The sequence below is a fragment of the Paramisgurnus dabryanus genome, chromosome 17 (assembly GCF_030506205.2).
Source record: "Paramisgurnus dabryanus chromosome 17, PD_genome_1.1, whole genome shotgun sequence".
Lineage (NCBI taxonomy): Eukaryota > Metazoa > Chordata > Actinopteri > Cypriniformes > Cobitidae > Paramisgurnus > Paramisgurnus dabryanus.
Window position 1 is genome coordinate 9,676,074 of NC_133353.1, and position 16,391 is coordinate 9,692,464.

General features: G+C 38.7%; 2 protein-coding genes across 3 annotated transcripts; both read left to right on the forward strand.

Annotated features, from left to right (window-relative positions):
* Positions 1-1,699: 1,699 nt before the first annotated feature.
* actc1b (actin alpha cardiac muscle 1b) lies at positions 1,700-4,852 on the forward strand. Its single transcript, XM_065275079.1, has 9 exons — positions 1,700-1,850; positions 2,727-2,875; positions 3,058-3,186; positions 3,286-3,396; positions 3,496-3,580; positions 3,792-3,953; positions 4,041-4,232; positions 4,314-4,495; positions 4,615-4,852. Exons 2-9 carry the CDS (start codon positions 2,747-2,749, stop codon positions 4,756-4,758), a joined length of 1,134 nt encoding a protein of 377 aa, XP_065131151.1. The 5' UTR covers positions 1,700-1,850; positions 2,727-2,746; the 3' UTR covers positions 4,759-4,852.
* Positions 4,853-4,989: 137 nt separating this feature from the next.
* Positions 4,990-15,730, forward strand: arhgap11a (Rho GTPase activating protein 11A). Of its 2 annotated transcripts, XM_065275077.1 has the most exons (12): positions 4,990-6,413; positions 7,159-7,229; positions 8,407-8,503; positions 8,587-8,843; positions 9,004-9,167; positions 9,773-9,913; positions 10,417-10,491; positions 10,922-11,092; positions 11,192-11,309; positions 11,413-11,521; positions 12,451-12,595; positions 14,104-15,730. In XM_065275077.1, the coding sequence occupies exons 1-12, from the start codon at positions 6,294-6,296 to the stop codon at positions 15,291-15,293; spliced, it is 2,658 nt and encodes an 885-aa protein (XP_065131149.1). In that variant the 5' UTR covers positions 4,990-6,293; the 3' UTR covers positions 15,294-15,730. The 2 variants fall into 2 exon arrangements, with proteins under 2 accessions (XP_065131149.1, XP_065131150.1); XM_065275078.1 differs by lacking the exon at positions 10,417-10,491.
* Positions 15,731-16,391: the final 661 nt, after the last annotated feature.

Sequence of the window (16,391 nt, forward strand, 5' to 3'; positions counted from 1 at the left end):
AATTACTCCTGGACTCCTCCTTCATGCTGGATGCCTCCTTCACACGCGTCTATGTGCAGACAGAGCAAAACAGCTATTAATAGTCAAACTCACAGGCACTCAAGTATGTGAAGGAGGAACAACCCCCCACCCTGCCCCATAAAACCCCTTAAACCCCCCATTACCAACTGTGATATAAAATGACAGCAATCTGAACCCCCCCACCACACACACAAAAATACACACACACAAAATACCCCCCCCCCACACACACACACACACACACACACACATACACACACTCTGCATATCAAACTCTTATTCTGATTAGAACAAATTATTCTGATATCAAGTATCCTTATTTGCTTATTTTAGATTGACATTAAGAACCCTGCTATGTAAAGCAGAAGAGATGACAATGACTCTTAAACCAGTTTAAATCTGAGTTCAGAGACACTTTTATTTAACATTGTCCACATTGTTTTTGATTTCAAGACAAACTAATTAATTAAAAGTTGTAATATTAGAAATAAAGAGGTTTTGATCCAACTCTATCTAATATATAGATAAAATTAAAAAAGGTATAAGAATTTATAAGAAGATCAAATGTATTAGAATTTGTCAAGTAGAAATTGAAATGTATGTAAATTCCTTAGAAATTCCATCAATGTCGTTTGTATGATCAAACTTTAGCTTTAAAATCATTAACGGCGGCTCCTAGTATTTATGACATGGACAACTTTGGAAATGTCTTTAAGAAACTTGCTTTGCGTGCACACGCGCTTCCTTCAGACGGCCATATGTTGCCATAGTAAGGTAGAATTTCCTAATGGGGTGCTAAGGATGGGGGGTCTTATGAATAACACCAAGGGGAGGATTGAGACCAAATGCTTGACCGGCTCACGTTCATAACACCTGATGAGAACTATGACCCTAAAAGGAGACAGCTAAACCAATCAGAGCTCAGCTACTACTAGTTCACAATCCAATCACAGCGCTGAGAAGGGGGAGAGGACCCAACTGGTGTTACCCCTCAGCTGTTAACCACATTTAGGGTTCGAGCCCACACACTGGCATATTGACATATACAGTATTCTTCCTGAGGAGTGAGAGAACCTTAAGATGTTGCTAAAACTAGACCCAGCAAACTCTTGTTAAGGCAGGTTGACATCTTAAGGCATGCTGGGTTTGCAAAAAGCTGAATAATCAAAATGATATCAAAATAGTGCTGACTATAGCCTAGTAAAACTCCTGACCAGACTGAAACAAGCACGAAATTATGTAAATATATATATATATATATCATCCAACAGTTACTGAAATTCCATATAAGAAATGTGACATTATTTCAAAGTGCTTGAAAAAAACAGACAGGTTTTATACAATAAGTAGTAAAACACTTGCAAGAGCACTTGATAAGGAAAAACATATATAACAATGCAAACAAGCATGCTATATAGAATATCAGATGATCATTTTTGATTTAATGATCTAAGAAATGCAAACACTTAAACAATTGGTTTATACGTGCTGTGCAAACATGAACACTGTTATTCTCAAATGAACGGTGAAATAATCAGATCTATGACTGTATCTAAACTGTTTGAAGATTTTGATTATTGGCACTCAGCCGGCTGTTTCTAAGGAAGCCCCTCTTAATTTTAGGGAGGCCCGATTGGCCCGCCTTCCAGATCAGATTCATGGGTGGAGAGGGTTATTTTCTCTTTTTTTATTTTTTCTTGGATGCACTTATTTGGGCTTGTGTGAACCCTATGCTCCACCCCGGCCCCCAGGAGCCCGTCTTATTTAAGGGTGCCTCTCACCTTGTCTCTCTGTCCCAGTGGAAGCATCAGTCTTGTGATAACAACTTGGTGAGTCCAACAAAATACTGGTTAGGTGGAGAAGCTGAAGCAGTTTTTTGAAATCTCTTTAGACCTACAGATGGATGTTTGAGTTTGGGCTGGCGAGTTTATGAAGATAGTTTGAGCTGTTTGACTTTACCAAAAGATAACACCGGTTCAGCTTAAAGTACATTTGATGCAGTTGCATTGAGGACGACTTTACTTTTTGCGAGAGTAGATGATCTTAGGATAACTCGTAGAGCTTGAATTTTACAGTAAGTCGCCTTGTGCCATTATTAGCATAGAGTAAATGCGTTCTTCATTTGATACTGAAGCATCTTGGTGCAGAATGCTATGAATGAAGCTGGCCAGTGAGCAGGTGTGATGTAATGTGACGACAGCTGCGACCAGGGCGAGCTGCGAAAGTGAGAGACAGTTTGATTTAAATGACCGGAGCATCTGTCCTTCACTTCAACTCTGGTCTTTCTTTGGCTTTACAGCGACAGCACAGCAGATAGAGTTTCAGGAAGCCTTCAGGAACAGAAGCATGTGTCCGTCATAGCTTTAAAGAAGAATCCTGTACTTATTCCTATTCTATTTTAAACTATACAGTTCAGATTCAAGGTTCAAGAGTGAATGCAGTTTAGTGCAAATGTCCTGCCTCACAATACAACATCATTTAGGGTATTCAGATGTAGACTCTGAGTACGATACAGGAGCAACGGGTTTATTTATTAGTGACTATAGCAAGAAACATAACTGAAGTTTGTAATATTAAATAGTATGAAAGGTTTAAATGAATGAGTGTGTGTGTGTGAGTGTGTTGTATGACCTGAGTTTGTGTAAAGACTATTCACCTCTCTGTCACTCGTGGCTCTGTCACTAACCATGCAACTTTCTTCACAGACCAACCAGTAAAACCAACCATGTGTGACGACGACGAGACTACCGCCCTCGTGTGCGACAACGGCTCTGGCTTGGTCAAGGCTGGATTTGCCGGAGATGACGCTCCCCGTGCTGTCTTCCCCTCCATTGTTGGAAGACCCCGTCACCAGGTGCGAATGCATCTGCATAACAATTAAAGGCGTTATATAGGAAATCCTCTCCTATAGAGCCAAATGTTCAGTAACGTGAACTCTATGAGCTGAGATAGTTATGGGAAATTAGTTTATTAATAATTTATTTTACATTAGGAAACATATAGGACAGTCACTAATGCTGCTTCTCTCTTCATCAGGGTGTGATGGTCGGTATGGGTCAGAAAGACAGCTACGTAGGTGATGAGGCTCAGAGCAAGAGAGGTATCCTGACTCTGAAGTACCCCATTGAGCACGGTATCATCACTAACTGGGACGACATGGAGAAGGTGCGTTTTCATGTCTTTAGGAGAACCTTAAAGTTCACATTCATTTTCCCATATTTAAAAAATATGGTGGTCATTTTCATGATTGTTCTTGTTCTTCAGATCTGGCACCACACCTTCTACAATGAGTTGCGTGTGGCACCTGAGGAGCACCCAACCCTGCTCACTGAAGCCCCCCTTAACCCCAAGGCCAACAGAGAGAAGATGACACAGGTACCGATGATGACATTGCTCCCTGATAGAGTCCTATATACTTTCTTCGTCGATCTGTAGAGTACAATCATATAACACTCGGTTTAATTTAACCTCTAGATCATGTTTGAGACCTTCAACGTCCCTGCCATGTATGTGGCCATCCAGGCTGTGCTGTCCCTGTACGCCTCCGGCCGTACCACCGGTTCGTATTTACATCCATACTCTAAAGTTATTTAAACTAGTTTAACTATAAAATATGAGACGAAAGTTAAAAATGACACATTTAAAGGTAAACTAAACTGCTTTTGTACTATTAGAAATGAGGAATATTCGATTTAGAATGTCTATAAATGTATTTGAGAGATAACACTTATGATTAGCGTTAAACTAATGACGCGTGTGACGCCCCGCAGGTATCGTGCTGGACGCCGGTGATGGTGTGACCCACAATGTCCCAGTCTATGAGGGTTACGCTCTTCCTCACGCCATCATGCGTCTGGATCTGGCCGGTCGCGATCTTACCGACTATCTGATGAAGATCCTGACTGAGAGAGGTTACTCTTTCGTGACAACCGGTGAGTGACCGCAGTCTACGAGTGCACACTGAAGGATAAATCACGCGCGGGGTCACTTCTTTAACTGATGTTTATCTGCGTCCACAGCCGAGCGTGAGATCGTGCGTGACATCAAGGAGAAGCTCTGCTATGTGGCTCTGGACTTTGAGAACGAGATGGCCACCGCCGCCTCCTCCTCCTCCCTGGAGAAGAGCTACGAGTTGCCCGACGGTCAGGTCATCACCATCGGAAACGAGCGTTTCCGTTGCCCCGAGACCCTCTTCCAGCCATCCTTCATTGGTACGTCACTATTGAGACGCTCTTGACTTGTTAAAGTTATGACTTGGTGTTTTTTTTACTAAACTTACCGGTGACCCTCAGGTATGGAGTCCGCTGGTATCCATGAGACCGCTTACAACAGCATCATGAAGTGCGACATTGACATCCGTAAGGATCTGTACGCCAACAATGTCTTGTCCGGTGGTACCACCATGTACCCTGGTATTGCTGACCGTATGCAGAAGGAGATCACTGCCCTGGCCCCCAGCACCATGAAGATCAAGGTGAGAAATTATAATAATACAAAAATCTAAAATAAAGATACAGTATGTCAACTCAGACCCGAGTTGCTCATTGCTGTAGTTTATGGTGCAATATTGAATGTTTCTCTGTCTTTCCTCAGATCATTGCTCCTCCTGAGCGTAAGTACTCTGTCTGGATCGGTGGCTCCATCCTGGCTTCCCTGTCCACCTTCCAGCAGATGTGGATCACCAAGCAGGAGTACGATGAGGCTGGTCCATCCATTGTCCACAGGAAGTGCTTCTAAATCATCAGCAATATCAGCCTCAGCCGTACATTTGTACCGTCTCTTTTACTGTATATACATGTAATGTTGTAATAAAAACAGATCAATGATAACAAATTACTGCTTACAGAGTGATCATTTCACTGAAGTGCAAGAGCGCCCCCTAATGCATACATGAATGAATGAACGCAAAACAAATATACATTTCTCTTACAAAATATACGGAGCTGACTGAGCATACAGAAAAATGTCAAAAATATAAAACAGTCATGGTGTCAGGGTATAATGGTGTTGTGATATATACGGAATTACACGGAACGGTTGCCATATTCATATTTATATATTAACATTATATACATACAATATTGTAGACCCCAGTATTTTTGTTAGTAAATTGATCTTTAACATATCTTTATCATATCAAATGTATCGTACCTTAAAAGTTAACATCACTATTTAAGGACTCAGCACTAGTCGAGTGTACACACGCATAACTCGCTTTCTTTATTGGACATGTCGATGTATTATTACCAAAACAAAACAACAATAGGAGTTACCTCTTAAAAGAAAGAAAAAACAAATGGAAAAGAACAAAACTAGAATTATAATGGCTCAAATAAAACAAAAAAAGTATACAATTAAAAGAAATGGATATAAATTAAGAAAAAAACACAAAATAAAAGCATTGGAAAGATTATAAGTCGAGTGCTTCCAATGTTCTTAGTGCTTCTTGTTAAGAGTAAATACAAATGCCTTTAATACTTTTTTATCTCTTGTAAAAAAAACAAGTTTGCAGTTATAAAATTTGCATTTATGTATATCAAATCTACAAAAGTGCAGAATTAGATTTATTATAAAACAAGCATTTAAAACTCCATTAAAAAAATCAAAAAATAACATTTTAGGACAAAGATATACAAACCAACATATTTCCAAAAAAGTATATTTGCACAACCAAAACATTTCACTGTCATTCTGACATAACATTTTTGTGTCAAAATTAGAACTGCATTTTTTCTTAGAAATTTTGTAATTTATAAATTATGAAGTAATTTAAAATAAAATTATTTTACTATGTACAAACTCGAATCTAATGTGTCATCATCAATCACGAGAGTCATAGGGGGCGGGCACAGTAGTACAGAAACATCACGTGGCCAACTCTTGATCAATCAGAGTGCAGGAACCGTTGCGTGACGTAGGCAGGACGAAATTTGAACGTCTTTCTCGAGCTGCCGTTGTGAAGTGAGGAAATAAGGCGGACACCGGATTTACATGCGGATATTTAACGAATAGCACGGTTAAAAACACGGTTATCATCAAAAAAATGAAGTTTATTTGCAACAGAACGATTTTATTAACCGTTAGAGATGTTTGTTGATTTGAGTCGGGTGATTTTTATTTAAACGTTTGAGGCGGAACTGTGGGGAGAATAAACGGACGGACCGCTTGGCTTTGTGTATTTAACACACAATCCGCTTTTATATTTGACCTTTAATGCTATATTCATCAGTTTTACTATATTAAGGTGATTTTAAAAAGTTTTAGTGGTCACGATGAAAGTTTTAGAGAGGAATGTGGTTCGTTTGGCTGTAGTTCAGCATCTTCGGTCGGTTTATGGAATCAAAATCAAGAACTGGAACAAAAACAGAAACAAACAGACTTCAGCAAACTCGGTGAGTTCAATAAAACATCATATAGTGTGTGTTAGAGATATGCATGACTCTATTGTTTGTGGTCTATAAAGTGAGTTGCCTAAAGTTAACTTTAAGTTACTTGTTTGGGCATCATAAACGAAGGCCACTATAATCCGAGATTACACAAGTCATATAACAATAAATATGAATATATACAGAAACAGAATATATAAACAACAGCCTTAAATGCTGTCTTAACTGTACTGATGTGTTTGATTATACCTGCACAGAAAGCACAATATGTTACACAGATCCACTGGATTATTGATATATTGGCATTCTCTACTCTGTATTAAAGGACATAAAGTGTGTTAGTTATATAAATGTTTTTTTAGTGTGTTTCTTATTTTGCTTTTTTTTATCAAGCAGATAAACATTGGTTACAAACTCAATAACAGTTTGAATCTGGTTTTATGTCATTTAAAACTCCAAATAAATCAAAGATGTGTTTTCAGATGTGTGTCTGTTGCCTTTGGTTATGTTTCTCTGTCCATTACATGTGTACACAAGCAGTTTGTGTTCTGGAAAAGTTGTGTTGATTTTCAAACACACAAAGCTTCATGTGTTTGTGTGAAGGAATGGAATGCAGGCGCTCACCTGCACACAGGTTTATACACAGACTAGTTCAATTCAGCCCTGAGGACTAACAGACAGACACATAACCACATTAATCCTGCATTCATTTAAAGAGCTTCAGCTAAACTTTATGGCTTTTTATTTCTAGGTGAGAGTTTTTGGTGTCGCACTTGAAAGTCTGCCACTCTGTCATGTGTTAGACTATGGAGACGTGCCCTGGTAAGATACACTTTACTATTCTATCTAAATAACTTACAAATCTTACCATGGGAATTAACAGGAATATATGGGAATTAACAGGATTATATGAAAATAAACTGGGAATTTGAAACATGAATCCTGATACTTATGCTCATCAAGCCTGCATTTATCGGATCATAGGATTTGTATAACTTGAATGCATGTCTGCTAATGACCAAACAAATTGTTTATTTACGTAAGGGATAATGTAGAGGCAGCCGGTAGTTATCGGGAAATAAGCCCCGACAGTGTGATCAGGACCCGACGCGAAGCGGAGGGTCTTGTATCACACTGAAGGGGCTTATTTCCCGATAACTACCGGCTGACTCTACATTATCCCGCTTATTACACGGCTACTTGTCACATAAGAAAAAAACTGGACATGAATATGAATTTGAAACATTTTATTGGCATATTTGTTTTAAATTAACATTTTTATCCTTCCGCGAAACTTTGCACAGATGCATAAAATGATCGTAATACCTTATTAAGATCCTCTGCTTCATACTTGTCTGTCTCCATTTTTTTCTCTTTTAGCCAGTCTTTGAGAAGTTTTAATGCCCATTCTGTATTTTTTTGTGTGTTGGCTTCGTAGCTGTCATGCTCTATTTTGTCAAGTTCAGTCTCAGTAAGCTCTCTGTGTCTTGTCGTGGTTGTCCAGTGTTTGTCACAAGATGGCGCCAAACAAACAGTAATCTTTATTGGCGCGGAGCGATCTTACTCGTAAAAGTAGTCCGGCTATGCGTTATTATTTTGGAGCGGTTATTATTCGAAAAGAACGAACCTGCAAATGTCTCAACTGACCAATCAGAATCAAGCATTCCAGATAGCCGTGTAATAAATTTTTATATGATATATTTTATATACATTTCCAAATAAATCCCATATATTCTTGTTAAATTTCCCAAATTCCTCAGATTAAGTTCCCATGGAAAGTTTACGGAAATTTACTGGAAACTTTCCAACCCTTTGCAACCCTAATTACAAATGACAAAAATTGTGTTTGTTATCATTTAAATGCTGAAGTTTGATTGATAGCAATTCATTTAGAAGTGAGCTCTGTAGAAAACAAGTGAGTGCCGAACAAGTGTTAAATGACTAGTTAGTAAATAAGAAACTGATTATTCAGTTTGTCGTATGTCTCTGTGCTTCTCAGCTTTATAGTTGATGTTTGTACGAGTCTTATGGAGCATTTGGACACAGAGGGTCTCTTCAGGAAATCTGGTTCTGTCGTTCGGGTCAAGAGCCTCAGGGTGAGTTCATTAATCTTATGTTACTGGTGCGATTGTGACCGGTGGCAATATTTAACGATGGATGTGTTGTTTGGACGCTGTAGGGCAAACTGGACCAGGGTGAGGACTGTCTGTCCACTGCTGTCCCTCTGGACGTCGCTGGACTTTTAAAACAGTTCTTCAGGGAGCTGCCAGAGCCGATTCTCACCACAGACCTGCAGGGTGCTTTTGTGAAGATCCAGGAGCTGGCCACAGAAGAAGAGAGGACCTCAGCTACGATTTTGCTGTCCTACGTGCTGCCCGACAGAAATTTAAACACACTGCGCTATTTCTTCAGTTTCCTCGAGAGCGTCTCTCTGCGGTACGTTGATCTCAGTGCAGCGACTCTCGTTTGTCTGAAAACTGTTCTTATGCTAATTGATGGCTCTCCATTCAATAGCCATTTCTTTTCGAAGGCCATTTAGCGCCTCTTTTGTGTTTAAACATATGTAAAGTTTGTGTAAATCTTATTGTTGTTTCAGATGTGCTGAGAATAAGATGGACAGCAGTAATCTGTCTGTGATATTCGCTCCGAATCTTTTTCACTGTGGAGATGGAGTAGAGAAGATGAGCAGCAGTACAGAGAAGAAACTCAAACATCAGGCGGCAGCTGTGCGGTGTCTTATTGACAACGCTACATCTCTGGGTAAATAATATATGACTCCGGTATGATGACAACCAGAACTGTCTCTTTTTTTATGTTAATTTCTATATTTTTACTAAAATCATTATTGCTTGTTGTGTCATTGCTTGAATATATTTCTGAATAATCATGAATATTGAGTGCGTTTACATAACTATCAAAAATCTGCTTATTATAGAAATCTGGTTTCATGCAAATCAATAAATCGGCTATGCGGAGAACTGCGTTTACATAGGATTTGGAGATTTGTCAGGTTTCTCGCAGGAAGTGACGTCGTCACCGCCTATAGTACATATAGTCTCTTTGCCACCTGCTTGAGTCAAGCGCAGACTTCTTTGTGTCACTTTGTGCTTACTTCCATGCGCACATAAAAAACCTTTTAGAAATCCGGTTTAGGTGTTTGCATGAAATGCTAAATCAGGGTAATGAGCAACCTGTGCCGACCGGTTTTTGCTTAAGCTGTTTATGGGCTTTCCCTGATGACCCAACCCTTTATCATTTTATTAAGCATAGTCTGCATAAGACTCGCATGTAAATGCACTCAGTCAGCATAGGTCAATAGAGCTCTCCTGTTTTTTTCATACGAGCTGTCGTATTGTGTTTTGTAGGTGTTGTTCCTCAGTTTCTCATGGAGAAGGTCCCAGCAATGTTGGGCTGTGATCCTGGCATGTTCTCGCCCTTTTCTGTGTCTCTGGAGGACAACAACAGTCACTTGGACGTGAAGAAAAGCAACAGACGCAGTTTAGGAGGTAAGGAGCTGAAGTGAAGGTTTACAAAGTTTAAAGGGGACATATCATGAAAATCTATTAAGTGCTATAATTGGGTCCCTAGTGCTTCTATCAAATGTGAAAAAGATCAACCCAGTAACTTAGTTTTGGTCAACCTTTCTCTGCAAGCATGTGAAAAAATGGGTCGTTCAGATTTCACACCGGTCTTATTACAATAATACATCCCCTTAATTTGCACAATCCAACCACGGCACTGCCATTTAATGCAGAGAGGGTTTATCAGGATTATGGCGATCAGTGTTTCCATTTCATCTGCTCATTTGCATTTTAAAAGGACATTTTTGCTCATACCTACAAATTGGCAATTTTAACATCTTATAATAAATGATCTAAAGGGCATTTTTATTTACATCCTAGAAAAATTGCATAATATGTCCCCTTTAAATCTGGGTGTCACTGGTTTGAGATGAAGCTTGATTTGAAGCATCTAGATGTAAGTTGAGTGGGTTTGTCTTGTATTCCAGACGTTGTAAATGGAGCTCTGAATAAGTTTAAAACTAGCAGAACTCCAACAAATACCCCACAGTCTGACCGAGCAGGTGGGTAACAGTTCAGACTTCAGTGTACCGCCTCTGTATGCGCACGTATACTCTCATCGCATCAATCTCATCTTTCCTCCTAAATGAAAGAATTTATTGTTTAATGACCAAAGATCAGACATCTGATGAAGTATGATCTTTAATTTGATGAATAAAGTCTTTCTGTATCCACTGAGGTGTTGCCCCTCTTGGCTTCTTTGCTTTGTAATGGCATGGACGTACGCACTGTTTGTGTTGAAGAGAGTTTCTTCTGCTTTCTGTGTAAATGATTTTCTGCTCTGTTCTGCTCACACGGCTGTTTTCTGCCTGTTCAACACATCACGGCCCGACTGCCTACAGCACAAATCTGAAGATGGTTTAATAATACTTGATATCGTTAAAGTCAGTGGAGAGACTCGATTGATGAATGTGTTGTTTTCCATCCCCTCAGTTTTCTCTACCGCCACTCCTGTCATCATGACTCCGAACTCGAAGCGTAAGCTGCCTCAAGAGTCACAAACTCACAGCTTCTCCAACAAGAAACGTAGGTCTATCAAGAAGAACCTCGGTCTGGAGCTGTTTCCTAATGCTCTCTTTGGAGGAACATCTACGCCTGGATCAAGTGAGTCTCACGTGTGCAGTGGATTGTAGTCAAATATGATTTTTTTTATTATGAAGTTTTGTTGTTCCTAATTATGAAATGTGTATTGATGGAACACAGCTCACAGTGCGTCAGGAGTATTGGACTCGTCTCACAGCGCTTTACTCTCTTCAGTGGGCAGAAACACTCGTTCATCCAGGAGGAAGAGTAACAGACTGCGCGGTCGAAGCGTGAGCAGGTACACATGTGCTGGTTACTCATCTACTAATACTCTCTCATGTGAAAACATCCTAAACTACTACAGTGTTTGTAATGTAATGAGTTTATCTGATTCTTTTCAGAGTTGAGTCAGGAAAGACGGGCTGTTTCTCCCCCAGATGTGCTAAAAAAGAGCCCACACGGAAATCCCTGCGTCAGCGCTTCAGTCTGGGAAAATCCAGTCGAGAACCTGTAAGTTTAGATAAATCATCTCTATCAACCTGCACCAGAGACTGAACAATCCAACCGCCTTCAGTGCTCGTCCTCTGTCTGTCTGTCTTTTTGCATGCCTGTAATCTGCATGATAATATTTAAGTATTTGTGGATGAATAATCATATAGCACTTTGGAGAAAAAAAGCGTTCTTTCAGTTTTAGCTCGGTGTTACCATCTAGTGGCAGTGTAATGTAGGTACATGCTGCTGTCATTGGTGTGTAGACAATATTCACACATTAATGTACTACTTGAAATATTGTGTTGTACTTGATGGTTTACATGCTATAGAAATGAGTGCGTATATATCATAGTAGATTAATGGTGTGTTGTTTTGAATGGTCATGGTTTGTGGGCTGTGCTATATACAAAAAGAATTAGGTCACTAACCAGCACAGTGTGAATATGACTGACTTCATATGAGGTTAAACGGGATTTAATGTTGCTGCTTAAAAATGTTTTAGGAATTAAGAGTTTGATGTTTTTCAGCAATCATTTCTGACACTAAGATGATGTGTAACTGATGTACTGTGATGTTTGTTTGTGTTCTTAATCTTGCACATATTGTCCAATGTTGTAACATTGTGACTTTAAAAGAATAAATGTCTATATTTTATCTAATAAGCTGATACTACTTAAAACATTTATAGGTGTATACAAAGTGTGAATAATAATATTGTAACCGTTTTAAATGACTCTTTTATAATTAAATTGTATTCTTGTGGTTTTGGGTAATTCCTTGCCATTATTAACACGGTCGTTTTATGCATGTGTAAATATATATGCTGAAATAAAAAAGATTACTGACCAGAAACACAATCAGTATTTCTTTTAGTGAATCTCTCATGATTAAACGCACAGACGTGAGTCAAAACACTGAGTAAAAAGAAGGTGCCTTTATTTCAACAGACCATGATTACACATTCACAACTGGGGCCAAAGGGGTCAGAGGCCATAGGTTGGCGTCTAGCGACACAAGAGAGCTCTTCGGGTTTTAACTTCACCAAAGAATCTGCGTTTAGTCCGGCTGTTTTAAACAAGAGTCCTTCAAAAGGTCAGTAGCACTACTTGTATATTCTTTTGGTTTTAATTTCATCCTTCCAACTACCCTCACAATGACACTAAAAGCAGCTTGTTAATCAGCAGAAGAAATATTCAATCTTATTGACAGAAAGTCTCTGTCTGGAGTGAGATACAGAGTGATCATGCAAACATTAAAGGTGCTGGAGAATATAAAACTGTATTTGCATAGATGAATAATAAGAGTTGTGTATCATGATCTTCAAACACGATTGTTTCCTCCTCCTTATTTAAACCTCATGCATGCAAAAGACCGCTGGATAACAGACCAATGTCAACATAACACCAACTGTGACGTTACAGTCCAGATGTACACCCCAACATGAAATTAATTACAATATTGTTACAATGATAAAAACAAAGTTGTGACTGCTGAGTTAGCGCCATATGCTAATGCTATATGGTAGTTAATGCTGTACTGTGCAAAAGTCACTATGCCACTGTTAGATTTGTTGTTTTTACAATGTTATAGTGATCAATTGAACAATTATTTCTCAGTCTCTTTAATAGAATACATCCAGAAAATGCAGGAAATGTGTATATAGCATCAAAAACTGTATAAAAATGTAAACTGATGTCAAGTATTTAGGGTAAACTCCTCTTGCACTTGACCAATAGCAGGCAGCTGCAGGATCTCTTAAACCTAAATAAAATTGAATTATAATTTCTAATTCTAATCGAATGATTTCAGGACTTCAGTCTCCTCAAAAAAGCTCAAGATATGTTTTTCTGCCAAGAGAGGTCAACACTACATATTTACTGATGCCTGAAGAAGACATTTAGTCCTGAAATTTTTTTTACATTTTGTGTACATATTTCCTGTATTTTCTGTTTGCATATTAATAATGAGTGGAAAAAATATGGATAGACATTAAAACTGCGCTAAAACAACAAAGCTGGTTGTGGTGGCATAAGACATTTGCATAGTACTGTATATGCTAACGTTTTAGTCTGAAGTTCTACTATTGACGCTACAGTTAAGTTTTGCAGGTCCATACTGAAAAAAACACACAAACTTACCACTCAGAAACGTCCATTTAAATATCTCCAAACAATTGATTATTCCTCAAAATCTGATCCAGACTCAAACATAAGATCTGTTTACATACACACAGAGCTACTGAAGGAGAAACAGCCAATCAGAGCAGAACTCAACATTATTATTCATGACTCTCAAATAAGATAATAATAGATCATTTAATTCTAAAGACAAATCCTAGGGTTGTTAATGGACATGTAAAACTGACTCTGGATCATTTTTGCACTTAATAACCCTTCAGTGTAGATATCAGAGAACAATTTAACAGATTATTATTACAATGCATTCTTTGGCACCTTTAATCTAACTGTTCCTATTAGAAATAAGGAATAGATGTTCTGGAAGTTCACATGAAATGAATTCTTTTGTCTATTTAATTTATAATATACACACTGCTCAACTTGAATGTGCTGATAGATCATTTATTCATATTTCTGTTACAGGCTCCAAGTTAATGAGTAAGTGTGAGTTTAACCTGCTGAGTCCACCGTGTGATTCTTCAGATCACAGGAGTTTATGGAGCGGACAGACACCGGATGTGACCTTCAGCTTCCCATCACATTCATTCTCTGATACACCTGTGAGCGAATTCAGCTCTGAACCATCCGTGACTGTGAGCAAACCTCTGACAGTCCATCATCTACCCAAGAGCATCTGCAGCGATCCATTCAGTGATCCGACACCAGCTGCCTGTGATGATCCACAACGTGATCTCACTCCAAACTCACTGCCCTCAGAAAGCAAATTCATAGAAAGTCGTCCTGTTTTAGACTCTGGTAAAAGCACGGTAAAAGATGATGATGTGACATTTGGGGAGTTTGTTCCTTTGTCACCTCTACATATAGACAGCACAATGTTTGAGACTGAACCGGCCCGTGACGGGTCTCTGTGTTTCGAAGATGAAAGCCAGCGTTACTTAAACGAGTCGACTGTGCGATCTAAAGACTGCAGTCAACTGATTGATGCTCTGGACATCCAAAGTCCTGTGGCGTTCAGACCTGACACATCCATCAGGGTTCAGTCCACCCCATACACATCTAGAACCCAAAAGACAGAGGAAACGTCCCCCTTAAAGGCGTCTGACGGGCTGCACACAGAGAAACTCACACACAACTCTCCTGCTTCGGTCCAAAGCCGTCGAATGAAAGTCGCCGACCAGATTAAACTTTTCAACATGATGACGCTGAATTCACCCAAAGACAAAGTGATCCGATCTCCCCTGAAGTTCCAGCGGACGCCCGTCCGTCAGTCTGTCAGAAGGATCAACTCTCAGCTTGGAACGACGGGCTCGTGTGCGGTCCGTTCTGTTACGAAGGCCGTGAGTTTCGAGAGCGGTTTGTGCGTTGGGGCGAGGCGACAGACTGCAACCGTAGACGACTCTCACCAGCAGCCTACATTCATAAAACCCAAACCTCTAAAGAAAGCAGCGGTCACACGTAACACCGCATTAGACAACATCACGAATAAAGCACCAAAGGTAAAGAGTGACACTAAAAACACACCGACTGATCTGCCTGTCAAATCTGCCTGTCTTCATGTGGATAAGAGTGAAATGAATCATTATAGAGGTTCACCCAGAAACCCCCTGACGGAGACCAAACTACTGTCAGCCATGAAGCCCATTAACCTGTGAAACATCAACTCTTACATTCAGGGCTCTTAATTTATTCTGCTGGGGTGAATGCTGATTGGTTTAAAGGTGAATGATATATTTTTTATTATTTTATCATGTTCAAACATTTTTTTTCTTTTATTTTGATGGTTTGTTTTAGATGATTGATTGATGCTGGAGTTATGTTCATGACTTTGTTTAGAGTAAAAATGGATGCTTGTCAATTAGATTAGAAAAAAGTTCAAGAAAAAGTTTTGTTATTTGAGTTTTTTTTATTTATATTTTATGCAAACGTTTGATTTTGTTGTTAAAAGTCTTAAAAACACCGTTCTCATGGTAAAGCAAGAAAACTGTATGAATATGTCGAGCAGTATTATAAACTTCTGTGCTGTCAGTTATTTACTCTTGTTGCCTTATATTATTTACTTTTGGACATAAAGTTGTCAAACTGTTCAATTCTTGATGTGAAGTTTCTTTCTTCACCACCTGGTGGCACAATGTGTTTGTCAAATAACCAACGTGAAGAAATGCTATAGTAAAGTATGGTAAAACTGCTGTTTGACCGTCATTTACAACAGACACAACTAATAATAGTCAGATATTAAATATTATTTATCACAAAACAAATAATAACATTAATATAATAGAATTAAAAAGGTTTGTTATCAAAGTCATCTCTTAAAGGTATAGTTCACCCAAAAATTTAAATTGTCATCATTTATGCACTCTTATGTTGTTACAAACCTGTATACATTTTTTTGTTCTGATGAACAGGAAGGAAGATGTTTTGAGAAATGTTTGTAACCAACCCGTTTGTGGACCCCATTCACTTCCATAGTAGGAAAAAATAATACTATGCAAGTTAATGGGGTCCATGATGGTTTGGTTATAAAAATTTCTCAAAACATCTTCCTTCCTGTTTATCAGAAAAAAGACATTTATACAGGTTTATAACAACATGAGAGTGAATAAATGATGACAGAATTTTCATTTTTGGGTGAACTATCCCTTTAATGAAGTTATTGTAGTTTACAAAACATTAAATTCTGTCACTTTTTTCATCCTCGTGTTGACCTAAATCTGTATGAGGTTTTTTCTGATGAACACAAAAGATGATAT

Excerpts from the sequence above, each read along its gene's own strand:
- actc1b (XM_065275079.1), top strand. The coding sequence starts at position 2,747 with ATGTGTGACGACGACGAGACTACCGCCCTCGTGTGCGACAACGGCTCT. Across the intron at positions 3,397-3,495 it reads ACAGAGAGAAGATGACACAG|ATCATGTTTGAGACCTTCAA; the intron begins GTACCGATGATG and ends TTTAACCTCTAG. Across the intron at positions 4,496-4,614 it reads CCAGCACCATGAAGATCAAG|ATCATTGCTCCTCCTGAGCG; the intron begins GTGAGAAATTAT and ends GTCTTTCCTCAG.
- arhgap11a (XM_065275077.1), top strand. The coding sequence starts at position 6,294 with ATGAAAGTTTTAGAGAGGAATGTGGTTCGTTTGGCTGTAGTTCAGCAT. Across the intron at positions 7,230-8,406 it reads GACTATGGAGACGTGCCCTG|CTTTATAGTTGATGTTTGTA; the intron begins GTAAGATACACT and ends TGTGCTTCTCAG. Across the intron at positions 9,914-10,416 it reads CAACAGACGCAGTTTAGGAG|ACGTTGTAAATGGAGCTCTG; the intron begins GTAAGGAGCTGA and ends CTTGTATTCCAG.